Consider the following 27,562-nt stretch of genomic DNA (forward strand, 5'->3'; position numbering starts at 1 on the left):
GGGGACATAGCTTTAAATTGAGGGGTGATAGATATAGGACAGATGTCAGAGGTAGGTTCTTTACTCAGAGAGTAGTAAGGGCGTGGAATGCCCTGCCTGCAAAAGTAGTAGACTTGCCAACTTTAAGGGCATTTAAATGGTCATTGGATAAACATATGGATGATAATGGAATACTTTAGGTTAGATAGGCTTCAGATTGGTTTCACAGGTCAGCACAACATCGAGGGCTGAAGGGCCTGTACTGCGCTGGAATGTTCTATGTTCTATGTTCTATAGTGTTATGATCCCAGGTAATGTTACAAGAACAGCCTGCTCAGCAATGGAGCCTGTTGGCTCTGGAGGTTTGGTCAGCAGGCACCAACTGAGCAGCGCGCAGGTCGGAGAGGGCAGATAGGAGTGGAAGCGGAGGGCCTGCTCACCCTGGAGTGTCCAGTGTGAACACTTCTGAGAGGTCTGTGTGTGTTCCTGCTCCAGTTAGATGCCTCTTGCCACTGCCCTGCCCTTGTGAGGAATGGGTACCTTGAACGAGTGCTGGATTGTCTGTCCCCTTCTCACTGTGTTTTCAGTCTTGAGGACTAATGGCTGGGAAGATGGTGTCTAGATCTGTCCGTGTATCCAGCAGATCCTCAGAGATGATTGCATGCTTAAGAAAGCTGGGTCCCCATAGTATAGCTGCACTCCTGCCAGACTCCTGTTTGCCACTCCTGTTCTCCCCTGTGCATTGAGACAAAGTCCCTGATTACCAATACTATGAGTTCCTTTCCTACCTGGAACTGAGCAGGAACCTGGTCTCTGGTACTCCTCTGAGTGCCAGTGATCTAGGCTGTTCCTTCCTTGGCTAGCTGCAGAGACATCGCCGTGAGGTGCTCACCAGCTCATGCTCCCAAACATTCGAGACCTGATATCCCCAACCAAGGTATTTAAACTGGTAGGGATGCAACCTTGCCAATGCTTTCTCTGAAGCCTCGGAACCAACTTGCTGAGCGATTGAGGAGGTGCTTTCTGGTGGAGCAGCCTGTTTCTGAGTAGGGGCCATGGGCATCCCAGTGGCATCTGCAGGATACAAGGGAGGGAAGACATTGCACCAATGGTTAGGACAACGAATAGTATTGACAGAAGGGTTAGTGTCAGGTTTGCAGTGGAATGAACTGTGGTACTTATTCGATTGGCAGGACATGGATACCTCATGCATGTCTCTTTGCACAGGAGAGGACTCTATTGTGATAGTGTTTGAAGAGCCTGATCTTAAGCACCCCTCTACCTATTCTGGCTCTTTTCACCCTGTTTTGGGTTGTTTTCTCCTGTAATGGGAGAGATGAAGGAATTGAGTTGGGTGAAAATGGGTGACCCAGCCGTTTAAGCTGGTCCAGCTGGTAGAAAGGTGGTAAGGTGTCCCAGGTGGGTGAGTAGGCAGCACAAAGTCTATGCAGGTTTAGGGGTTTGGCGGGGAAAACAAGACTGAGTGATGGAAGATATTGGATGCAATTGTGAGAGTGTTAGAACATGAACGTTGGTGGAAATGTGTGCATTAGCAGAGACAGTGCAAGTGAGAGGTAGCAGAGAGAAGAATGTGGCACTTACCCTGGTGGAACGAAGAAGTTCATTGAATTTCTTGAGGCAGAACTGGCCATTGTTCAGGACTATAGACGAATCCAGGTGGTGCCCTCAGACCATGCTACTAGGGTCTGGTGGCACAGACCCCTCTGCAGGTCTTTTGGAAAGGGGACTCCTCCTCTCATCTAAACCACCCATCCAGCAGGACCTCCAGATCCCTGTTGGAGATGGTGATGCATTTTACTTGTTCTCAAACATTCTCAGAAAGTCTGTCCTTCAATGACCAGGGCAGCTTCAGAAAGGCACTGTTCATCTAGGTACACAGCAGCCTTTTAAAGATGGCACAGGTGCCATGGATGCTGGTCTTTCAGCGGGTATTTGATGACTCGTGCGTTCTTCCACAGTGGGTGGTAGGACAGAACTAGAATCAGGCAGGAGGGGAGCAATGGGGATGGGGAACACAGATAATAAGGGAAGTTTCATAAGAGGTGGGCAAGACATCTCACTAGGCCTCATAGAGAAAATACCCTCCATAAAACTTAACAAATCGACACAGCCAAAACTGCAAAGTTCAGCACTGTATCATTAACTGGCATTTGCATTTCACATCAAAAGTCCTTTTCAATACTATTTTTATTATACATTAACAATAATCATATTAACATTAAACATACAATGAACTTCATAACAATATATGTTACAAAAGGCTATTTCCTTCACAGCATTCTGTTTCCTTTTTTATGGCCTCTTGAAAAAGCGCCCGCTATAGTATTTTCTTTGCCAGGCTCATGAACAATTTTTAGAAGGCATGGCTGGAGGGGTAACTCCCCCAGAAACAACCATAAGAGGTTCTTGTCCTGAAATTCTTCATTAAAAATCAAATGATGTGGTCATATAAATAGCTATTTCTTTCACTTTGCTGATAATGTATATTTCAAAATGATGTAAGTAAACCAAAGACTTGTAGGGCAGAATCTTACATGGATCTGAGTGCCAGGGCTATGACGAGATGTGTGACAGAATTGGGCAAATATCTGATAAAATCCACTCGTGAACATATTGCAATATTTTACATTTTGTCGTAGACACAGGAAAATCCAATGAAGCTGTTACTTTCCCTTCTCTAGATATTACTTGGCCTTGTCCTGCAGTGAGGCCAAAACACATAACTTTTGCTTTGACAAATTAGCTTTTAGCCAAGTACCAAAGTGACTCTTTGTAGCTGACATAGCCAAAAAAGTCAGACAACTCTGACTCAGTCCAATAATATCATTGCCCATCATGACTTCTCTCACCTGAGTTATTTTGTTTTCTCAGAGTTGAATCTTTAAGGATACTGTTTTAGAGGTGATGCTTCTCCTGCATTAAAATTATGAACAGCTAACCCAGGCCTATTCACGCAGTGACTTGGTGGTAACATCACTGGGCTATTAATCCAGAATTCAAGGCTAATACTGTAAAGGAGTTTAAGTCCCACTATGCAAATGGTGAAACTTGAATTCATAGAGTCATAGAGTCGTACAGCATGGAAACAGGCACTTTGTGGTCCAACTCGTCCATGCCGACCAGATATCCTAAATTAATCCCATCCCATTTGCTGGCATTTGGCCCATATCCCTCTAAACCCTTCATATACACATCCAGATGCCTTTTAAATATTGTAATTGTACCAGCCTCCACCACTTGCTCTGGCAGCTCATTCCATATACACACCAGCCTCTGTGTGAAAAAGTTGCCCCTTGGGGTCCCTTTTAAATCTTGCCCCTCTCACCTTAAACCTATGCCCTCTAGTTTCGGACACCCCATCCCAGGGAAAAGAACTTGGCTATTCACCCTATGCATGCCCCTCATTATTTTATAAACCTCTGTAATGTCTTGCCTCAGCCCCTGATGCTCCAGGGAAAACAGCCCTAGACTATTCAGCTTTGAATGTGCTTCATTCATTTTCACAGGTGATAAAGAAGAGATAAGTCATACAGCACAGAAACAGACCCTTCGCTCCAACTCATCCATGCCAACCAGGAATCCCAAACTGACATAATCCCATTTCCCTGCATTTGGCCCATGTCTCTTTAAATCTTTCCTATTCATGTATCTGTCCAAATGTCTTTTAACTGTTGTAATTGCATCTGCCTCTACCATTTCCTCTGGCAGCTCATTCCATATACACAATGCCCTCAGCATGAAAAATTTGCTCCTCAGGTCCCTTTTTAATTCTTATTCCTCTAACCTTAAACCAATGCCCTCTAGTTTTGGACTCCACAAGCCTTGAGAAAAGACCCTGACTATTCACCTCATCTATGTCCCTCATGGTTTTATAAGCCTTTATAAGGTCACCCCTCAGTTTCCAGCTCTCCAGGAGAAAATATCACAGCCTATTCCAGCCTCTCCATGTAGACATGGAAGGTAGGACATTGAACAAATAAATAGTGATGTCTTAAAAAGAGTCCACATTACAGAAGAGGTGGTACTGGAGGTCTTAAACTGCATAAAGATAGATAAACCCCTGGGATCTGATCAGATGTATCCCAGAACATTGTGGAAACTTCGGGAACAGATTGCAGGGCCCTTTGCAGAAATAATTGTATCATCAACAGCGATGGGTGAGATGCCAGAAAACTAGAAGATGGCTAATGTTGTGCCATTATTTAAGAAAGGCTGTAAGGAAAAGCCAGGGAACTATAGACCAGTGAGCCAGACATCAATGGTAGGGAAATTGTTGGAGGTGGTTCAGAGAGATAAAATTTACATGCATTTGAAAAGGCAAGGACTAGTTAGCATGATAGTCAGCAAGGCTTTTTGTTTGACAGATCCTGTCTCACAAATTTGATTGAGTTGTATGAGGAGGTTTCGAAGAAGATAGATGAGGCTTTTTTTTTCTTTATTCATTCACGGGATGAGGGCATCACTGGCCAGGCAGCATTTATTGCCCATCCCTAATTGTCTAGAGGCCAGTTGAGAGTCAATATGGCATTAGATGTTGTCTACATGGACTTTAGCAAGGCTTCAACAAGGTTCTGCATAGTAGACTGGTTAGTAAGGTTAGATCACATGGGATCTAGGCAGAGATAGTCAATTGGATACAAAATTGGCTTCATGGTGGAAGACAGAGGGTGGTGGTAGAGGGTTTGACCAATGAGTTCAAAATTATTTCTGCAGTACACAGTGCAGCAGGAAAATTCCATTGAGCCCCACAGAAAAAAAAAGGTTCAGGTTGCTCCTGTCCTGGGGCCACATTTTCCACAATTTTGACCCCTACATCTTTTCTTCTTCACCCCTTCCCATTCACTCTGCATGGTATCTTAAGTGTCCCAATGTAAATGAGACAGATACTTCAAAAGTTGACTTGTCTGTTTATTGTAGGTATGGGTGAATAGCTGAAGAGATCCAGGGGTTGACCAGATAAAAATCAGATTGATTCCCATTTTTGAAAATTTCCTCAAAACTATCTTTTCAACCGTGCAATTAACCAGTTCTCCTCTTGCTACCACTTCATTGTGAAACAGCTACAGATGTTTTATTGTAGTCAGAGATACTATAAAGGAGCAATTATTGATATTTCCTTTGCCTGAATGCCATTGGTCAATTTTGATGATTTAGAGTTAACCACAAATTTCAGGAATTCAACAATACTTTTCATGAATAAGATCATGTGGCCGTTAAAACTTCCATCAGGACATTGATATATTTTAAAGTGGAAGTAGCTTCTGACAAAATACCATCAATCTTTCTCAATACTTAAATAGATTTCTGCAATTTAGACTGATGGAACAGTCTTTCTTCACCCCGACAGAAAATGTGCATTAAAAATCAATGTTCTTCAACAGATAAATGATTTATAATCTCCAATACCTGTGAGACTTTCTAAAGTCTCATAACTGAATTCACAGTCTCCTTTAGACCTTGGACAAAAGGAATCACAAGCAAGGCACAAAATGATAGTTGGTTTCTTCCAATCTTGTTCTCTGTTACACATTTTATTTTTCCACACTACCCCATTCTCTGGACCCATCCAAAATAAATTTTACGCATGCGACGTAAATATTCAAGTTGCAGCTGAATTTTGTGATAATTATTATTCAGGCATCTAAATTTGCATAAATTTCAACATGTTTATGTCTACCTTCAGAATGCTCTGTCCTTGACAATCTCAAAAGATCTTTTGACGTAGGCTCAGTCCAGGAGTCAAAAGAAATCTGGTTCATTAATGTCCTTTTGGGTAGGAATTTGCCATCCTTGCTTGGTCTAGCCAACACATGACTCCAGATCCACAGTAATGTGGTTTACTCTGTTCACTGGGCAAACAGTGATGGGCAATAAATGCTGGCTTGGCCAGCAACACCCGCATCCCACGAATGAATAAAAGAAATGGAAATATCACTTAATTCCTTGTTGGCAAGTCTGTTTGAATTCAAACACAATCAGTATGAGGTGATACATTGTAACAAGAAAATAACAGCAGGAATTCAACTCTGAGGTGGTTGGGGGAGCTCTGATTCAGCACAGATACTCAGGTATGAAGCTTTTCACTGAATTAAAGGTAGTACCATGTTGAAAAGGTTGTAAAGTATAACACGAATGGGATTCCAAGTCTTATCATAAATGGTGAATTTCCTTAGCATGGCTAGTGATTAAGGTAGAATTAATGTCTGCACAATGTTCAACAACATTCATGACTCCTCGGATTATGAAGCAGTGCATATCTAAATGCAGCAAAGTCTGGACAATATCTTAAGTTGGGCTGACAAGTGCCATATAATATTCATGCCACACAAGTGCTAGGCAATGGACGTATCCAGCAAGAGGGAAACTAACCATCGTCCCATGATATTACCATCACTGAATCTGTCAGTATCACCATCTCGGGGTTACCATTGTCCAGGAGTCCAGCCTTACCATCAGAAGTATGATTTTTGTCAAATATAACCCCATACCTCCACTTTGTGTTGCATTCAACTCTCATCAAACTGGACCCCGTGCTGGTCTCCCAGCTGATGTATCCAGTGCACTGCAACAACATGAAAGGAAGGGTGGGTATCGATAGTAAGTTTCAATCTGATCCTTTCCACATCAAAACTAAAGCAAAACAAAAATGTGTAATTGCATCCATACTTTAAGCAAATTTCTTTGTTAGCTTCTTTTTTAAAAACTTACTCTTGTCTCACTCTGTCCTGAGATGTGAAAATCAAGTACGGACTGGATGGAAAACTTCATAAGACCATATGATATGAGAGTATAATTAGGCCATTCGGCCCATTGAATCTGCTCCACCACTCACTCATGGCTGATATGTTTCTCAACCTCATTTTCCCGTATCCCCCCGTAACCCTTGATTCGCTTGCTAATCAACAGTCTATCTATCTCAATCTTGAATACACTCAATGACTTGGCTTCCACTGCTTCCTGTGGCAATGAATTTGACAGATTAACCATCCTCTGGCTGAAGTAATTCCTTCCCATCTCGGTTCTAAGGGCTTGTCCTTTCACTCTGAGGCTGTGCCCTCGGGTCCTTCAGATTTCCAAAGCTTTTCCCCATTTCGAAAATAGTCTGTGCCTCTGGGGTTCCTACCAAAGTGCATAACTTCAATTGTTTTCAATCTGCTACTTCTTTGCCCACTCTGCTCGCCTATTCTATCCAGGCTTCTCAGTATTCCGTAACTTTCAATCAGATTCCCCCTCATCCTTCTAAACCTAGAGTCCTCAACTGCTCCTCACATGACAAGCCCTTCAACCCTGGGATCATTCTTGTAAATCTCCTCTGCACCCCCTCCAAGGCCAGTACATCATTCCTTAGATATAGGGTCCAAAACTGCTCACAATATTCCAAATGCGGTCTGACCAGAGACTTATACGGCCTCAGCAGTACATCTTTGTTATTGTATTCCAACCCACTTGAAATGAATGCAAACATTGCATTTGCCTTCCAACCTGCCAAGTGAACCTGCATGTTAACCTTAAGAGAATTCTGAACTTGAATCTCTAAGTCCCTCTGTGCTTTAGATTTACAGAGCCTTTCCCCATTTCGAAAGTAGTGTATGCCTCCATTTTTCCTAGCACAGTGCATAACCTCATATATTCCCATGTTGTATTCTATCTCTCACTTCTTTGCCCTCTCTCCTAGCCTGCCCAAGTCATTCCAAGTCTCCCTTCATCCTCAATACTAACTATCCCTCCACCTATCTTTGTGTCATTTGCAAACTTAGCAACAATTCCCTCAAGTCGTTAGTGTATAATATGAATAGTTGTGGTCCCAACACTGATCCCTGTGGAATCCCACTAGTCACCAGCTGCCATCCTGAAAAACACCCCCTTATCCCCAGCCTTGGCCTTTTACCAATCCTCTGTCTGTGTCCATGCCTTGCCCCTAACACCATGGGTTCTTATTTAGCAGCCTCCTGTGTGGCACGTTGTCAAAGGCCTTCTGGAAATCCAAGTAGGTCATGTCTATTGGTTCTCCTTTGTCTAACTTGCCGGTTTCTTCCTCAAAGAATTCTAACAGACTTGTCAAGCATGACCTGTTTTTGATTAAGCCATGCTAACTCATCCGTATTTTACCATTCACTTCCAAGCAATCCACAATCTCATCCTTAATAATGGACTCTAAAATCTTACCAATGACTGAGATCAGGTTAACTGGCCTATAATTTCCTGTCTTCTGTCTCACTGCCTTCTTAAACAGGGGGTAACATTCACTTTTTCCAATCCTATGGGACCCTCCCTTGACTCCAGTGATTCCTGAAAGATCACCATCAATGCCTCCTCAATCTACTCAGCTATTTCCTTCAGAACTCTGGGGTGTAGTCCATTTGGTCCAGGCAATTTATCCACCTTCAGATCTTCCAGTTTCCCCAACACATTTTTATTAGTTATGGCCATTACACTCACCTCTGCCCCCTCATTCTCTTGAAGTTCTGGTATGCTGCTTGTGTCTGCCACTGTGAAAATTAATGCAAAATACCCATTCAGTTCCTCCCGAATTGCCCCTAGAAACTCCTGCCATTGCTGCTCCACCATGTTCTCTGGTAGGTTCCCCTTCTAATCTTACCTTTACATAATTGTGATACCATTACATTGGTTTCCAGCTTCTCCCTCTCAAACTGCAGGGTGAATTCTATCATGAGGTTGTTGATTGCTCGCCGAGCTGGTTTGTTTTCGTTCAGACATTTCATCCCATGTTAGGTAACATCATAAGTGAGGCCTCCGATGAAGTGATGTTGTTCTACCCCACTTGGAATTTATACTGTCCAGTCCATTATGGTGAATAGTGTAATTTCCAGTTTTGTTCTGTATGGGTTTGTATATGGGGTCCAATTGAATATGTCTGTTGATTGCATTATGGGTTGAGAACCATGCCTCTAGGAATCCTGTGTGTGTCTATGTTTGGCTTGGGCTACTATGGTCACATTGTCCCAGTTAAAGCCAAACATAGACACGCACAGGAATTCCTAGAGGCATGGTTCTCAACTCATAATGCTTTCTCTTTTGCTTTTATACTATCCCTGACTTCCCTAGTCAGCTGCGGTTGCCTCATCCTCCCTGTACCATGTTTTTTTTACCTAGGGATGAATTTTTGCTGTGTCTCCTGAATTACTCCTAGAAACTCCTGCCATTGCTGTTCCACTATCTTTCCTGCTAGGCTCCTTTTCCAATCAATTCTGCCCAGCTCCTCCCTCATGCCTCTGTAGTTGCCTTTGTTCAGCTATAATACTGTTACCTCTGATTCTATTTTCTCCCTCTCAAATTGCAGAGTTAACTCAATCATATTATGCCCACTGCCTCCTAAGGGTTCCTTCACCTTAAGCTCCCTTATCAAGTCTGCCTCATTGCACAACACTAAATCCAGTATTGCCTGTTCCCTAGTGAGCAGCACCACAAGCTGCTCCAAAAGACCATCTCATAGACATTCCACAAATTTCTTTTCTTTGCCCAGTGGACTTTCTCTTATTGTGGTACTGAGTTGTCTGCTACACAGTTATAATGCCAATCCCTCACTCTATCTAATCCCAGTTCACTTTGTCCAATGCCTTGTTTCCTGCTCAATTTATCCAACATTAGCCTTCAACACTACAAGTCCTTTCCAATGCCTTGATCTCTCCACAATATCCAGTGCCTTAATTGCCACTGCACTTAATAGTAGTCCCCTGCTACTGCACTTACTGGTAGTCCCCTACTGCATTTTATCTTGTGCTTGCCTCTTGTTGCACTATAGAGATCTTTTAAGTACACTAGTTATTTCTTAAGAAAGTAGACATGGTAACATAGTTGCATTCACAATGCAGTGTTTTCAATTGCTGCAAAACTGTGTGCTTGGCCACTACCTCAAAAAAATTATAGCATTATCCAGAGGCCATTCTGAGATTACAGCGTAAGTGCCAAATTCAGGACAATGTTATGCACTTGGCTGTTGCCACAACCACATCGAATTGGATTGTAGAAACATCGGTCAAGGCTAGATCAAAGATTTTTTTAAAATATGCTAATTTAGTGCATCACCGAGTTCCCAATGTAATGCATTTTTCTTTTCCCCTGTGTCTCGCAGACTCTCAGAGCACAGTCTGCTTGAGAGAACAGTATTGATCAGGAGTTTCTCTGTATCCTCCAACAAAAGTAGGGCAATAGGTTTCTATAACGACAGTAATGAATCGGGTAAGAAAGAGATAAAATGACTATGATAATGATAGAACATTCAGCTGCGCCATTATTTTTCAAAACACTTACATTGTGCTCAAAAGAAAAATCATTAAATCACATATTTCATGAAGTACGCCTGGAATTTAGTGGAGTTTACTGTGAAATGAAACATGACTGCAGTATTGCTTTGATGCTGCAAGATAGCTTCATATGTAGCAACATATTTTTAAAGTTCATGGAAAATTTTTAACATCCAGTGCCATTGTCTGCAATGTTGCATTCTTGAGGTGCATAAGCACTGAGCAAACATTATATACTCTTAGCCTAATCCCATCATTCTAATTCTGCATTGTAATCAGTATTCTGAAGCATTATGCTGAACAGAACATGGTTAATAGAATTAACAATAATCAGTCTTAATGAATTTGTTACAACTGCACAGTTGATAGGATTAATAACATTTCTGCAAAAGGTAATGTGGAGCTGCTATGGCAATTTTGATTAATTAGTCAATGTCACTTTTTCACGAATCATTTCAATCCAAGCACTTTTCATCATCTAGTCACTTAATGCAATGGTGTTTTGATTATCATATATATGTGTGTATGTGTGATAACATTGTCAATAAAGTATGCACCAATATCTTTACTCAGTCTAGTATCAAATGGCAGAGTGTGAATGTACACCTGTCACAGTACTGTCCTGACATTGTTTGCCTTTTATTGCACTCAAAAGAAAAAATTACCTAACAATGCAAAATATTTCAATCAAAACAAAAAAAGTATTATTATCATGTTTCACATGCAATTCGGTAATGTTTCTTAATCCAGCATTTATAACTTCATGATTATTTAGTATGGTGCCTCATAAGCTTTATAATGATACTTCAATAAGCAAAATCACGTCAGCTTGACTTAGCTGTACTGTTAGGCCAGTGGTCATTTGAGAATTATTTTCACTAAGATAGAATAATTTATTCCACTTTCGGACCTGAACACAAAACTCAACTAGTTGAATAGATATCAATAACAAAATTTCTGACTTCACAGACCTTTAAAAATTCCTTGCTTGTTAAACATTCCACAGTGATAATTCCAGCGTCCACAATTTATAACATAAGAAATAGGGGCAGGAGATGGTACTGTCATGGTAATGTCACTGGGCCAGAGGCTCAGGTTGATGTTTTGGGTACATGTGTTCAAATTTTTAAATGATGAAGTTCATCGAATATTCTCTAAAAAGAAACTAACCATCTGATCTAGTCCTTACCTGGTCTCACCTACATGTGACTCCAGACCCACAGCAATATGATTGACTTTGAAATAGCCTAGCAAGCCATTTAGTCGAAGAGTAATTAGGACAGGCAAAAAAATGCTGGCTTTCAATAATGCCCAGCTTTAAAGAAAAAATACTTGTGCTAAACTGATTTTATCCTTAACTCCACTTTTCTGGCTGATCACATTTACCCTGCCTCCATACCCTGTGTAACACCCAATTCTACAGTAAGTCAAAAATATATCTAATTCAGCTTTGCATATAGTCATTGACTACTCTCAAAGGTTAATGAATCTCTGAGAGAAGAAATTTCTCCTAACCTCCATCTGAAACTTTGCCACTTCACTCTAGATTTCCCCATAGCAACGGCATCTACCCTGTCAAGCCAATACGGTACCTTATGTGTTTTGATAAAATCACGTCTCATCTTAACTGCAATGAGGGTAGGCCCAACCTGCTCAGTCTTTTCTCATAAGGCAACCTCTTCATTTACAGAATCATCATAGTTAACCATCTCTGAACTGCTCCAATGGAAGAATATCACTCTTAGGGGAAGTGAGGCCTAGTGGTATTATCACTGGACTATTAGTCTGGGAACCCAGGTTCAATTCCTGTCACAGCAGATGGTGGAATTTAAATTAAATACAATATCTGGAATTACAAATCTAATGATGACCATGAATCTATTGCCAATTGTTGGAAAAACCCATCTGGTTCACTAATGTCTTTTAGGGAAGGAAACTGTCATCCTTACCTGGTCTGGCCTACATGTGACTCCAGACCCACAGCATTGAGGTTGACTCTGAATGGCCCTCTGGGCTAGAGATGGGCAATAAATGCTGCCTAGCTAGCGATGCCCACCTCCCGTTAATAAATAAAACAAAGAGACCAAAGTTGTACACACTGTGCTGGATGTGGTCTCATCAATGCACTTTATATTTTTAGCATGACTTCACTACTTTTATATCCCATTCCCCTTGCAAGAAAGGCCAACATTCCATCTGCATTGCTAATTGCCTGCTGCCCTTACATGCTGATTTTTTTGTGATTCATATTTGACAATATTCAGAACCTTCAAAATCACAGCATTTTTAGACTCTCTCCATTTACTAACATTTTCTGGTTTATGTTCATCTCACTAAAGTTGAAAAAGTTTGCAATTTTTCTGAATTATCCTCCAGCTGCCAATTTATTAACTTCACCCAGCTTGCAGAATCTTTGGGTGGAATTTGGTATTTATAGTGTGAATCCTGCCCTAGCCATTCCAGGCCCTCTTTGATCCAATTTACTGCCATTCAGGCACTCAGCTGTTTGCCATCAATGACTGTGCTGTGGTCAGGGTCAATATCCCACTAAGAGCTAAAAGCAATTGGCCAGTCAGAGGCCAGCAGCTCTCCAGTACCAGCAGTACCACTAGGAGTGATGCCCACTACTGGTACCGCAGGAGACCAAAGCTGGAGGATCATCACAGCACTGTGGCATAAGGGTGGGTAAAATGGGTTCACTGGAGCCAATCATGAAGTCTCATGGTGTGGTTAGAGAGGGATTCAAAGAACAGACATGGCTCTTCACCTATGGGTAGCCCTTGCTACTATCAAGTCTCTCTATTGGGTATGGTTTTCTAAAGTAAGAGGGACACTCCCACAAGGCCGTGGATATAGGCGTCAATTGCAGTCATGGTGTGGCTCAGCCTGAACACCAGCAGTGGCACGATGAGGGCTTTAAGTGGCCCCTGGTTTCCTAACCAGGACTTGTGAGGGAGCTGGGAAGTGTGGGGGAAGACAAGGAGGAAGATGGATCACACTTTCCCAATCCCAGACAAGTTTCTAGCCATGTCAGCCTTCAGGTGGTGAGTTAGTTTCAATCCTTGAAGTCCTCCTCACAACCTGCTTTCCTACCTACCTGCCCGCACTCCTGTCCAATGAAACTCTGGTTACAATTTTTAAACTAACACCAATAACCCTAAGCAAATGAGTATGTCTTTATAAAAGCTTTGGAACAGAGGGAATCAAGAAAAAGGCAGTTTGGATAGAATTTCTGTTTCATTACTGCCCCAGCAATATGAATTATGAAGAGCCAATCTTTTTTGTTCCAATTCACAGCGAGATAGGAAATGGTGTCTGTGTGCAATTCTGTCTCCATGACCACCTCAAACCAATATTCGAAAGTATAAATTACAGTAAAAATGGATGCAACTTTAAAGTTATCTCTCCATCACACTTCTATGAAGCATCAGTTTGATTGTGTTATTAGTAATTTCTATCATCTCACTGCAGCAGGGAACAGTGATGATGTTTCATCCGGTCAGGTTTGTTAACTCTCTCCTGACCTTGCGCATCCCACCATATTTTCATGGCGCATTGCTACTGAAGATTAAGAGGCTATTTGATAAATGTTTCAAGATATTTAAAATGTTATGTCGAAGGAAAAAAAGATAAGTTTATTTCCACTATTGCGACAAGAGACAGTTGACTTAAGGCAAACATGAAAACAATTAAAGAGGAAGCTTAAAGCAGTATAGTTCACATAATAGGATTAAAGTTTAAGAATTTTCTGACACCACATATTGCTAAAGGAGTCCATTTCTTTCACAGCAAGAAATATAGGTGCTTGATATGGCAAAATACTAATGTTAAACCAATGATTCTGCTCAATGACATTTTCTCAGAACTGGAATAAGTTAGAGATGGAACAGGTTTCAAACAAGTGCAAAAGGATAGGCCTCTGTAAGGATGGAAGGCAGGAGACATTTTACTCCATGTCAAAATAGATGATAGCAGACACTGTGTTAATCAAGCACCTTAGTTCATCAAAATAGAAAAATTATTTGCATAGGGAATGCAAGGAGACAGTAATGGAGACCAGCATTCCATGGTCCAGAACTTGCACACCAAACATAAATTAGTAACAGAATTAGAAGAGGTAACTGATTTTCAATTTAAGAAGATTTTCAGAGTCTTTTCATTGGAAGAGGAGATGGGTGCAAACAAAACAAGTCATTGAGCGCTGTGTGTAATGCGGAAAAAAGCAAAGGATGTGTATTACAGTCCAGTGAGTGAAAGTAAGTTTCATTGATGGTGACAGTGAGATATGAAAGCAGGTGAATATCACCCACCTACGTAAATTGTATAATTTTAATTGAAACATTTCAGGTTATTATTACAGATTGTTGATGTCAGTGTAATTTCAAAGTAATTGCAATCAAATAAGCATTCATTTGTAAATGATTAATTATTAACATTTATTCTTATGTTTATTTTTTGCGAACAGTTTAATTTGCAGTGTGCTTTATTACTCTATAATCAATAAAAGCTGTTTGTATCAATATGCATATATTAATACAAGATTAAATAAAATTTTTTTCTTGCATTCAAGGTCCTATGCAGGAGACAGTTAAAGATTTTTGGAGAATGATTTGGCAGGAGAATTCATCCAGTATCGTCATGGTAACTAATCTGGTGGAAGTGGGAAGGGTATGACATGACTTCTAAATTCATTTTACACTTATCAGTTTGTCTTAGCTAAATTAAAGCTTCATAAATTGATTTGGGATAATAGTCAAGACTTGCTGATTGATGCCATGCATTATCACATAGTTTCGAGGTTCCTAAGTTGTACTAATAAATACTTCACTGAATTTTATTATAAGCAATAAATTGCAAAATAAAATTCAAAGAATGTCATGCTGCTCCCTTAGGATAACAGTTTATTACTTCCACAATTTAGATAATGAAATGAATGTGCTTTATTTTTTGTCATTCAGTCTCCTTGAGAAATAATCCAACAATAGCTAAATTGCAAAGTCAGTGGCTCAATTGAACATAGTGAGGTAACCACCTGAAGTGAGAAAAGAAGTAAAATTCTGGCTGCACTTGAAATGGTTTGCTTTTAAGTGCAGGCAGACTTATTAAACCATTTGAGTTTTTTTTTAAATTTGACTTCCTGTGAAGGTCCAGAATTGTGGTAGGGAAATGTATGTACATTTCTAATGATGGATATACATCAGGTATCCAGGACCCATGCCTGAAACCGCAAATGAAAGTAAAGCACATATAGCCGTTTTGGTAGCTTTTTGAAATGTATTTATCTGAATCTGAGCCAGGAGAAGGAGTGCTCCTTTCGACCATGCTTTTAAAGAGCATATGCTCCCCCTGCCCCATCCCCTGCTGGGTTCCTATTCTTTCAACTCTACTTTCCAATTCAATCTTCCAATTCCACTCAGCTTCATCTACTTTTCCAGCCCCATGGTTTCGGTGTTCCTAAGTTGTTCTAATAAATACTTCACTGAATTTTATTATATGCAATAAATTGTAAAATAAAATTCAAAGAATATCAAGTTGCTCCCCTGGATAAAAGTTTATTACTTCCACAAATTAGATAATGAAATGAAAGTGCTTTTTTTGTCATTGAGTCCCCTCAAATAGCTAAATTGCAATGTCAGTGGCTTAATTGAACATAATGAGGTAGCCATCTGAAGTGCTCCTGGTCTCCTATCCTCCAACTACAGGCTTGACTTGCTTGAGGGTGGCTGTGATGCTAACAGTGGCTTGATCTTGGCTTCCACGTATCCAATGTGGGAGCTACCTCAGGCTTCAGTATTTAGCCACACAGAATGTAGAAATTAGGGCACACAAATTTCAATCCCAACAGTCTCAGCGGAAGTTCAGTTGCATTGTAACATTTTAGAAACAAATAGCATTTATTTCATCATATCTCCCAAATTGTCAAATTATAGTGGCTGTTCTTTTACATAACACAGCAGCAATTTGGTAGCAATAAAATGCTACAGATATATTTTTCTGGGATTAAATGGAATATTCAAGCCATAAAATTTCTATTCTGTTGCTTGTGACTTATTATCATATGGAAATAGTTTTAACTGGAATGTTGTTGTGAGTATTATCCATTCTCCAACAGACTAAATCTGCCCATGCATTAGGTTTTGCATGCAATTGTAAATGTTTGCTTTATTGTCTAATCTAGCGTTAAAAAAACTTATAATTTCCACCTTTCTTCTTCCATTTTGAAGCAATATGTGCCTTGCATTGAAGTACCGTCAGATTGGAAGTGAACTGATGCAAACCCTTTCATCAGTTCATTGTTTTCAGTGAAAATGTCTCATTATTGCACTGAAACTGTGTTTGATGTTCTTTCTTATGTGTTCTGGCAGTTTTTTGACTTTGATATAGATTAGAGATAAATGAGATTTTTTAAAATGACAGGACATTGTAATCAAACAGTAGTATTATGTGGGATTACGCTCACATTTTTTTGTTTGTTATGTTAATTATTGGCTTTCATTGTAACAGCAGCAGAAAAAGTTTAGACCACTTGAAACATTAAAGTCAGTGAGCTGGTCACTTTCAAAGTGTATAATAAATTTTCAGCAAGAAAATTTCACAACTCTTCATTCGGTAATAACATGATAAACAACAATGAAAATTTTGTGTTTCATTTAAAGTTTAACACTACAGTCATAAAGGAGGAAAGAACAGAGGTTGGTGTGCAGGAGGAGCAATCAAAAAATACAAAAAAGGATAAATAAGATGATAAACATAATACTCAAATGAATGATGCAGAGAAGCAGTGCTGTTGGCGTGCTGTAATCTGAGTCTATGCTGAAAATTCATGAAAACTACTGGTGCCAGATTTCAGAGCAACGAATGACCAGTCTTGTGATTGTCTCCAGAGCAAATCCATATCTAACCCAACCAAAACCATTATACGGGTCTGGCCATTGGTCTGGCTTCATATGAGTCGAAACAGGTTTTTCCATCTGAGACACAAGTTGAAGTAACAATTTTTACCACGACTATTTTCAATGGAACTAATTTACCTGTTCTGGTCTAGGAGAAGGGGTGGCAAAGCAGTAATGACAGTGGATTAGTAATCCAGGAAGCCAGGCTAACATTCAGGGGGTCATGGGTTCAAATCCCACCACATTTGATGGTGAAATTTGAACCCAATAAAAAGACAGAATATAAACATAGACTAATGGTGACCTCATTAAAAAAACACATTTGTTTTGTTCACTAATGCCCTTTAGTGAAGGAAATCTGCTATCCTTACCTTGTCTGGCTTACATGTGACTCCAGACCCACAGAAAAGTGGTTGATTTCTAACTTCCACCTGGGTAATAAATGCTGCCCTAGTCACAATACACACATCCCATGAAAGAATAAGAGAAAACTAGATTGAAGATTTCAGGGCTGTCTGGGTAACAAAATGAAAAAGGAAAATGAAATTGTAGTAGACCATCTGATCCTTTGCACTATTTAACAAGATCTTGGTTGACCTTCAACATCACTTCCACCGTTCTACCCTATCACATGTTCCTAAATTCCCTTAAGGCTTCAAAATCTGTCAATCTCATCTTTAAATGCTCTCAATAACGATTCTCTTGGGTAAAGTATTCCAAAGATTCAACCCTTTGAATAAAGAAATTTCTCCATATCTCATTTCCAAATGGTCAATCCCTTATTTTGAGACTGTGATTCTGTATTCTGCATTCCCTGCAATAAGGAAAATACTTTCTCAGTATCTACCTTGTGAAGCCCCATAGGACTTTATTGAATTCAATAAAGTCTGAACTTAAAAGTTAGCCTAACAGTAACAGTAACCATAATTAATAAACATAAAAATAGTATCTGACCATAAGATATACAAACAGAATTAGGCCATTTGACCCATCGAATCACTCCACCATTAGATCATGATTGATATATTTCTCCACCCATTTTCTTGCCTTTATCCTGTAACCCTTGATCCCCTTAACTCTAGTTCACTAATTAATACAGTGCAGAGCGAGAGAAACACACCAGGTCAGGCAGCATCAGAGGAGCAGGTATCTGCCCCACCCTTCCCATGACCCATCTTTATTCTTTCACAGATGAGGGCATCACTGGCTGGGCAGCATTTAAAGCCTATCCCTAATCCCAGAGGGCCTTTAAGAGTCAACCACATTGCTGTGGGTCTGGAGTCACATGTAGGCCAGACCAGGTAAGGATGGCAGTTTCCTTCCCTAAAGGATCTCCACAACCCCCTACCTGCATCCACCTATCACCATCCCACCTACCTTCTCCCAGCCCCACCCCGCTCCCTCTATCTATTTCCCAGCTCCCTTCCCCTTTCCCAGTCCTGATGAAGGGTGTAAACCGGAAAAGTCAACTCTGCTGCTCCTCTGATGCTGCCTGACCTGCTGTGTTCCTCCAGCTTGACTCTGACTCCAGCATCTGCAGTTCTTGCTATATCTGGTTCATTAATGTCCTTTAGAGAAGGAAGTCTGTTGTTCTGATGACGTGCAATTCCCGACCCACAGCAACGCGATTGGTTTTAACTGTTCTATGACGTAGCCGAATAAGCTATTCAATTCAATGACACATAGGGCTGGGCAATTAATGCCGGCCAATGATGCCCGTATGGCATATAAGAATGGAAAAAATGATATTAGCATTCAGTGTCTGTAGCTGTACAGAGCATCCAGTGTTTAAATTACCTTTTAGAACTGAGGCCTAATATCTGGTTACAATGCAACAATTTCAACATGAGGTATTATCATACTTAATCCTTAATTCACATCATGCACATAGCTCATTAAAGCCACGATATTCATACAAAGCTCCAAAATATGCCTAGAGCACCTAAGCAACACTCCAATTGTCACAGGCAATCCAAAGAAGGTCAGCATTGAAACAGATGTTAAGTTAGGGGATTGATGGAGGGAATTACTTGCCCTTCAGAATATTATGAGCCAATTAAGCAATTTTAAAGGAATACTATCTTTTATCAAGACATTCAAGCACGATTTAGAAGGCAATGACTATAGGACTACATTATTGACACCTGTATGAGCATGATTTGCACCATCTCCTGATGGTGAAAGCCGAGGAGCACTCTTTCTGTCCTTCAGAAGATTACTTCCTATTAGCTGATTATAAATTAATATTGACATCAGTAATTGTGATGTCTTTACCCTGTACGATGAACTTTACACGCTTGCATAATTTTCTAGGATACATTTGCAGTCAGCAAGGTACCATGCTAGGAACACACAAAGTGAAGAAATCATATCAACTGCAAGTTTTTGTGGCACTATAATTTGACAGAAAATTTGCCCCTGCACTACAAAAAGGGAAGAAATTTTCCTTCTTTTGACATTTTGTGTTGGTATAATGTAGGGTATAGTTCAGTGGTTATATGAATTCATAGTTTGCCTTTGTTGTCCCATGTCATATATTTGAGCATTATGTTGCACCTGTATACATGCCTAAAACTACTTCTTATATAGTTGCTCTTGGATAAATAAGTAACCATCTGTAAAAGAAATAGATCAAGGCAGTAAAAATTAGAATTATACGTTTGATTGTACGTTTGATTTGTTTTTCACTTTTTCCAGCCTCAGAAAAAATTGTCCATCATGTGTCCCAGTCCAGCTAATTCTTCTTTATGATTATCTATTTCCTATCTTATCCATAGTGATTGAATTCGTAATTGATGTGATTAACTGGTGTTAGGAACTCTAAAAGCATACCGTGAAGTCAGGTTTAATGCACTGCCTGCTCCTGAACAGATTATTTTCCCTACAGGGAGAGTTAATTGATTTGAGCAGTTGTATACTGATTACATCAATAACTGGAGCATACTGTAAAATTTAAATGTTTTCATTTTGGTGTCTGACCTTTGAGAATAACTCCATCTTATAAGCACAGATCATTTTGCCATATACTATTAACTTGCATGATGCTTATTGATTGCAACAACAGGGATCACTTAATACTATTCATTTATTTTGATTGAAGCAGGTCAGTGCCAATCTGTGAAATTGTACCTAGAATCCTTAATGTGAAGGTAACCTGTGGAGCTGTTTAAATGCTTGTCCTATGATGAAATATATTAATAGTCACATACTGGGCCCATATCCGTGAGCCTGAAGTGAAAGGGGAGGAATGGCATCTGCTTCCTAACCTGCAGAATACTCAGAAAATATAAATTACAACGAGAAAGAAAGATTGTAAGGGAATGGTGCACCTCAGTGGCTAACTAAGGAAGTTAAAGTTAGTATGATATTGAAAGACATAACATATTATTCTGCAAAGATAAGGGGCAGGTCAGAAGATAAGACAAAATATAAAGAACAGCAGAGAATGAATGAAATACTAATAAAATGGGAGAAGTTAGAATGTCTGTGAAATCTATATAGAAATATGAAATTGACATCATGGTTTCTGCAAATACTTAATGCAAAAGAGCAGCTTGTTAGGAGATTTCAGAGGCCATTTCAGAGATTAGTTAAGTGTTGACCATATTGCTATGAATTTGGAGTCAAATGTAGGCCAGACCAGATGAGGACAGCAGATTGCCTTCCCTAAAGGATATTAATGAATAAGATGGGTTTTATGACCATCGACACTTGTTACGTGATTAGCAATAGACTAGCTTTTTAAATGGACTAATACTCTTTAGGGAAAGAAATATGTTATCCTTACTTAGCTTGGTCTACATGTGACTCCAGGGGCTCAGCAATGTAGGTTATTCTTAATTACCCTCTCAAATAGCCTAGCCAGGCACTCAGTTGTATCAAAATCACTATTGTGTTAAAAGTAAAGTATTAGACTGGATGGATCACTCAACATTGGCCATAACACTGGAACCCCTCCATGCCAAACATCATCCTTCCTTGGAACTATATCTGGGCAATTAGGAATGGGCAATAAATGCTGCCTAGCCAGCGATGCCCTCATCTTGTTAATGAATAAAAAATTGATTCATCACTGTAACTAGGTAAAAATCCGACAAACAGCCAAACAAACAAGGTATTGACCAAATCCATCCAGCGAATTATTGTATAGCCAACAGCACAGTGTACAATTTTAAATATGATTCTGTAATTGGACAATATTTGCTAGATAGTCCTGAGTGTGCAAAGAATTATGCTAACACCAGGCTTAGGATTGTCAGTCACACTTGCAGTGTGGCTCACTTGTATGTATTATTGAAAGCTACATGTATTAATTAATCCAAGCCTGGCCATTAATTTTCAATCATCATTAATTCGTGCATTCTCTATGACAACACCTCAACCAATCAGAGTCCATTTACCGATGAATCATGACTCTCCTATTGAGTCGTTTAAATGCTGTTTCCGTCCTGAATTAGTATTCTTGCAAGTTGTGCTGCAAAGATAAAACAATAACCTTGAAAGATATGTCTCTGTTTTCAGCAATTCTCAAGTTCTTATTAAGTGGCAGAGCAGGCTAGAGGGGCTGAATGGCCTATTCCTGCTCCTAATTTGTGCATTCACTTGTTATGCAAATAATCCACACTAAATAGGAATCTGAAATGCCAGCTATGATACTACTGCAGTTACGGATTCTGAATCAATCCCATTATTTGGTCTGACATCAAGCTTAATATAAATATTTTTACAAAGTTAGTGTAATACAACGAAGACAGTCCAAAAGAGATAGGGTGAAAGTAGGCTTCTCAACCCCTAACCACCATCCATCATCTGCCTCCCACCTCAATCCAAAAAACTCTAATTTTAAATGTATTACAAAGATTATTTGTGAACTAATTTTAAATGAAGAGAAGTATTTTTATTAAGATTTTGAAACAGTCTTATGTGTGGTAATAAACAGCTCAAGCTGTTTTGAAGGCAGCACATTCCAAGATGTATGATATTGATTGTCCAGCAAAGGTACATTCAGAACTGCGACTACCATCACCACCATGTCTTCCTCCTCCTCAATCCCCATTTAGAATAAATCTACAGTCACTTTGATCTTCTAGGATTGTCTGGTGTCAGCTGCTCATCCTTGCTGCTATGTAGATTGAAGCTGTGCATTGAAACAGTCTGGATGTTTTAAAATAATTCCACTTATTGGATAGATCTGTTGACAAATAATCATTATGCTTTATAAGTAAAGCCAGTACTTTACTGAAAATTTACCAAGATTGGTAAAACTATAGCTTTTTGAGGAGAACAGTTTATATCTTGGTGATTTGATGAGCTGATGTTAATTGAACAAAGATTGTGATTATATGGGTCAGGTAAACGCAACATCTTTGAAATATGCACTAGACTAAATTCTACGTACCTATCTTTATTCAGGAGCCTATAATCATATTCTACAATCACAGTCAGTAGTTGGGAACTAATCATTTTTGTTTCCTAAATAACCAATTATTAGCTACTTATTTGTGAATTTCAACTGCAATACATACAAAAGAATAATTTTAGAAGTATTACAGAAATGGACCAATCATTATAGCACATCAATGTCAATGTTTTACTCCATATGAGTCATTTAGTCTAATCCCAGTTTTCAACTTACTTCCAATGCTGTCAATATTTCTCCCTTTCAAGCAACAAAATCTTTTTGACAAAATTCTGTGAAATCTTCTTTATCAGTGCTTTGTGACATGGAAGCTCATATTCTGATCAGTCTCTCAGTAAAGTTGCTTTTTCTGACCTTCCCTTTATTTATTTAAGTAATGATGTTGCTTGTGCAGACATGCTAACCAGTAGAAGCAACCCTTCACCAGTTACTTTATAAGAATCATTCATAATCTTTGAGACCTCAGTCAGCTCGCCCATTTTTCTCCTCAACTGGAGTGAAACTAGCTACTAATCTTGCAAGTTGTTCTTCATTGTGGTAGCCCATCATCCATAGTAAAATCAGAATGAATCTCTGTTGCATTTTTCCATTGCGTTTATATTTGTCTAATTTCAGAGCTACACATGAGGCGAAAACTGATAGAGAAGTAATGAATAAAGAGTCAAGTAAACAGATCATTAACTTCATGCTTTCCCTGATGCCTTAGTGTTGCTGATTGGTTTGATAACCTAAAAAGCTCCAGTGGCACTTCGGGACTTTTTTTTTTCAGAGCTTTATTGATCCCATTGCAGATTCAGAATATAAAGATATTGCCGCACCAAAGTTCAACAATGACAAATATACAGATTGCATTTCCCCTACTCCAATCTTGTCAGGGGCATTTGAACTGTTTGCATTCCAAAGTCACCATTTTCATGCTTCTCATGTGTGAAGTCACAAATCCACAACCCAAATATTTGCATGTTCGTTGGGGTAATCCTGGTTGGAGGCGCATTGTCAGCAGACTCGACAGGCAAACAAAATCTCTTGCTTTGCTTTAAAATGATGAGACTTATCCAAACAGATCTATCTGGCGTTCTTCTATCATGCAAATTTTATGGTCACTACAGAGCTTAGTTTTGCAGTCTGTGGAAGTTGGCCTAAAGAATGAATTCAACAATAATAATCAGTAAAATAGTAGCTCATTTAGAACAAGACACATTGTGACCCACACCTATATGTGAAACAGTCAATTTATTCAAACAAAATCCCTCAGCTGGGAAGCTGATGGGAATCAAGATCTGCAGAGAAAGCAGCAGGAGTTTTGAAAAGGTAACTAACTGCATTATCTAAAAATTTGATGTTGTTTAATTGATTGCAAATACTAAAAAAAGAAAAAATTTGTTTTAATCAGCAGCAAAGTATGTGCATACATTAATTAAACGTGCAGTGGCAAGATCTGAGTCTGTTCACTCTCGGAATTTTCAATTACACCACTTAGCAACTAGATAGACATCAGTGTTGGCAATCACTTGCGAGAAGGCCATTTATCTGCCTTCTCTGTTAGAAATTCCATATGGCGAGAGTGGAATCAAAGAAAACACAATACAGGGTAAAAGGCAAACAATCATACTTAAAATATAAAATCAGAAAGCCGTCATCTTCTCCTTCTTTAAAACACAGTGGCAGGAACACACCTTATTGGTCTCAGATATGTCACCAGGCACAAATCTCACACCCAAGACCAAGATCATGTTTACCAGGCAACAATGATCCCCACAATCTTATATGCTTCAGCAGCTTGACAACCTACGCCAGGCTGTAGAGAATTATCACCAATGGTGCCTTCACAAAATCCCTAAATCCAGTGGCAAGAAAGACAGTCCAAGCGCAGCATCCTCTTCCAAGACAACACAACCAGCATTGAGTCAAGAATCACTCTAAATCAGCTCAACTGGACAAGACACATCATTGCTATGCTTGACTCCAGACACCTGAAACAATTGCTCTACTTGTAACTTGTGATAGGAGACTTCCAAGGGAAGAATGGAACCACTTCAAGGTGTCCTCAAAGCATTGCTGAAGTGATCAAACATCTTTTCAAACATACGGGAATCCCTGGCTTGTGACAGACCAAATTAGAGAAGATTCATTTGGGAAGGCATCCAAACACATCGACAGACATTGTTGAGACCAAGCAGAGGTGAAGAATGGCATCAGAGGAAACACACAAAGCTTGCAGCAACTCATCTGCCCAACCCTCCAAGCACCACCAGCCCTACAAGTCTGCAAATTGCACATTGGACAAAGCAGCCATCTCCAAATCCATTGAACTGGTGTGGAAGCCAGTCATCATTGATTCCAAAAATTCCTAAGAAGAGGTAGGAAGGAAGATTTAGTGAGTAATATGTGAATTTGTTGAATGACTCTGTCTGGTCTAAGTCTGAAAAATGGACATCATGTCACATAATAGGGCTGTGTGTCGTAATAACACCAGTTCAGTCATTTCAGGCACTCACATGGAACGCCCATCTGAACAACCTTCTCAGGATAATATGTTTTACAGCCACATCAAATGAGGCTCTTCGAAGCAAATCATTACTTGTCTATGAATAGTTTGTCATCTTCCTCAGTAGATACTTGGTTATGCCGTTAAAGAGGAAGAAATTGCAGGGCAATGGGAAAGAACCTGGGATTAGATTAATCATTACATTTTTCAAAGGCACAAAGACATTGAATGGCCATACAAATGAATTGCAAAATCTATTTAGATCCTTACTGTTTCCAGTTTGTTAACATTTAGAAAACAATGTGTTCTGTCATTTACAAGTGCAAAGTGAATAACCTCATTTAGTTCACTTTGAGATCCAAAAGCCATAGTTTTGCCTATTCGCTTAATCAAACAATATCCTCATATAATGGGCAGCAGATATGTGGGGACACCACCACCTTCATGTTCCCCTCCAAGCTGCTCATCATCCTGACTTGGAGATATATCACCATTCCTTCACTGTCACTGGATCAAAATGCTGTAATTCCCTCCCTAATGGCACTGTGGGTCAACCCACAGCATGAGGACTGCAGGGGTTCAAAAAAGCAGCTCACTACCACCTTCTCAAGGGCAGCTAGGGACGGGCAATATATGCTGGCCAGCCAGCAATGCCCACATCCCACGAATGAATAATAAAAGAAAAGTTATTGTTCCATCCACAGGCATTTCTCCTATAATGTGATCGTTGTGTTTTTGTGTGACTCCGCACTGTAGAAAATCATGCAACAGAAAATCACCATAGAAGATTGCATAAAGAGAAATTGCTATAGAAAATCACTATACCTGTACAGCAGAAAGTTCGTATTATCCAAGCAGCGTCGACTATTCATCAATAACATTATAACCAATTCACATTAATGAAACACGTGTTATAGCAGAAATACCTGTACATTGATTACAATGCCAAATATCTTGTGCAAATGTGTACTTCACACTGAAATCTTCAAATGGTTGGCAACATTGACAACAAATGATCATTTGGTTATATAAAAGTCTGCAGAATAATTGCTGTTTCAAAAATAAAAAATAGAAAACACTGGCAACAAGAAGCAAGTCTGGCAGCATCTGTGGAGAGAGAATTAGAGTTAATGTTTAAGGTCTTTGACCTGACACAGGCTGTAATTACAGTCACATGATCTCTCGTTCAAAACTGAATTTAAACACGTTAGACATTTAATATGAGGGTTGGTTAACTGAGTTGGCTAGGCAGTTGTTTTGCAATGCAAAGGGATGCCAACAGTACAGGTTCAGTTCCTGCACAGGCTGAGAATACCATGAAGAATTCTCCTTCTAAAACTTTCCCCTCACCTGAGGTATGGTGACCCTCAAGTTAAATCTCTACCAGCTGTCTCTCTAATGAAAAACCAAGCCAATGATATTGTAAGACTATGGCAACTTTACAGGCCATGTCAAATGAATGACAGGAAATTGTACTTGGCAAGCAATTTTCAACTACCAGCCACCTTTGCTGATCTAAACCATCGAGTCAAAAATTTGCAAAGCACTGTGGGAGGGTGTGGAACCACCACAGGCCAAGGGCTACATCGCACAGTATCCAGGCGAGACTATAAATGGTTGAGCAATCTGCCTACCAACATGCCCACTGCCAACTTTCCATGCCCATTGGTATCCACAGGTGACCAGCAGCATTTCAATCAGAGCCAAAAAAGTGGTTCATTCCTCCTGATGCCACTTTTAGAGGTCAGTGCAGATCCTTCAGTGAACGTGAAAGTTCACCATTGTGCTGTGTGCACATTGGTACATGGAAATTGTCTTTTGTAGAAGATTAGTGTAAACCCACAGATGAATCATGCAAGCAGGATGGCCAACAATTTCCACCAAAGTTAAAGCAATGAATTAGACATCCCCTCACCCACCACTGAAATACATCTTCACCTTATTTTACTTATCAAAGTAAAAGAAAAAGGGGCCTCAGCATGTGATCGATCTTTAGCTAAACTAATGCAAGCTTTCAGTTGAGGCCAATTGAAAGTCCTGAATTAACCCCAAACTCACTCGAACATGCTTCTTTGATTACGTCCCAACCAAAGTTCCCACCATCACTGCAAAATAATATGAGCAGAATCTCTCTGAGTCAGATCTTGCCCAAGTAGTGACCTGGTCTAGGATCTCTCAGAAGATTTGGCCCTGGGTGTTAAAGGAAATCATTGTTGCCTGAACCAGTGGGGTGGAATAAGTACCAATGCACATATGAAAAACTAGAACAGGTAACTAATACTCAGGAATCATTGACAGAAACTAAGCACATCTTACAGCAAGCATCTCTAGTCTGATGGAGTATTTTTATTCAGCCATCCGTGGTTTGACAAGTACATTATTCACAGTTCTCAAAGAAGTAGTGATGCATTACCTAAATTACAATATACAGTAAAATGTTTAAATAATTCTGAGAGCAGAAATGTCACTATCTCTGGAGTTGGAAATGGTAATACAA

The 27,562-nt window shown here is 39.6% G+C and overlaps 1 protein-coding gene across 1 annotated transcript in view; it reads left to right on the top strand.

The window, feature by feature from the left end:
* ptprt (protein tyrosine phosphatase receptor type T) overlaps window positions 1-27,562 on the top strand; it is a 928,020-nt gene that overhangs the window by 853,834 nt on the left and 46,624 nt on the right. The window contains exon 23 of the mRNA XM_048608556.1: window positions 14,836-14,933. Within this exon, the coding sequence (XP_048464513.1) occupies window positions 14,836-14,933 (98 nt within the window). The remainder of the gene's footprint in view (window positions 1-14,835; window positions 14,934-27,562) is intronic.

Source organism: Rhincodon typus, chromosome 19 (genome assembly GCF_021869965.1).
Source record: "Rhincodon typus isolate 14 chromosome 19, sRhiTyp1.1, whole genome shotgun sequence".
Lineage (NCBI taxonomy): Eukaryota > Metazoa > Chordata > Chondrichthyes > Orectolobiformes > Rhincodontidae > Rhincodon > Rhincodon typus.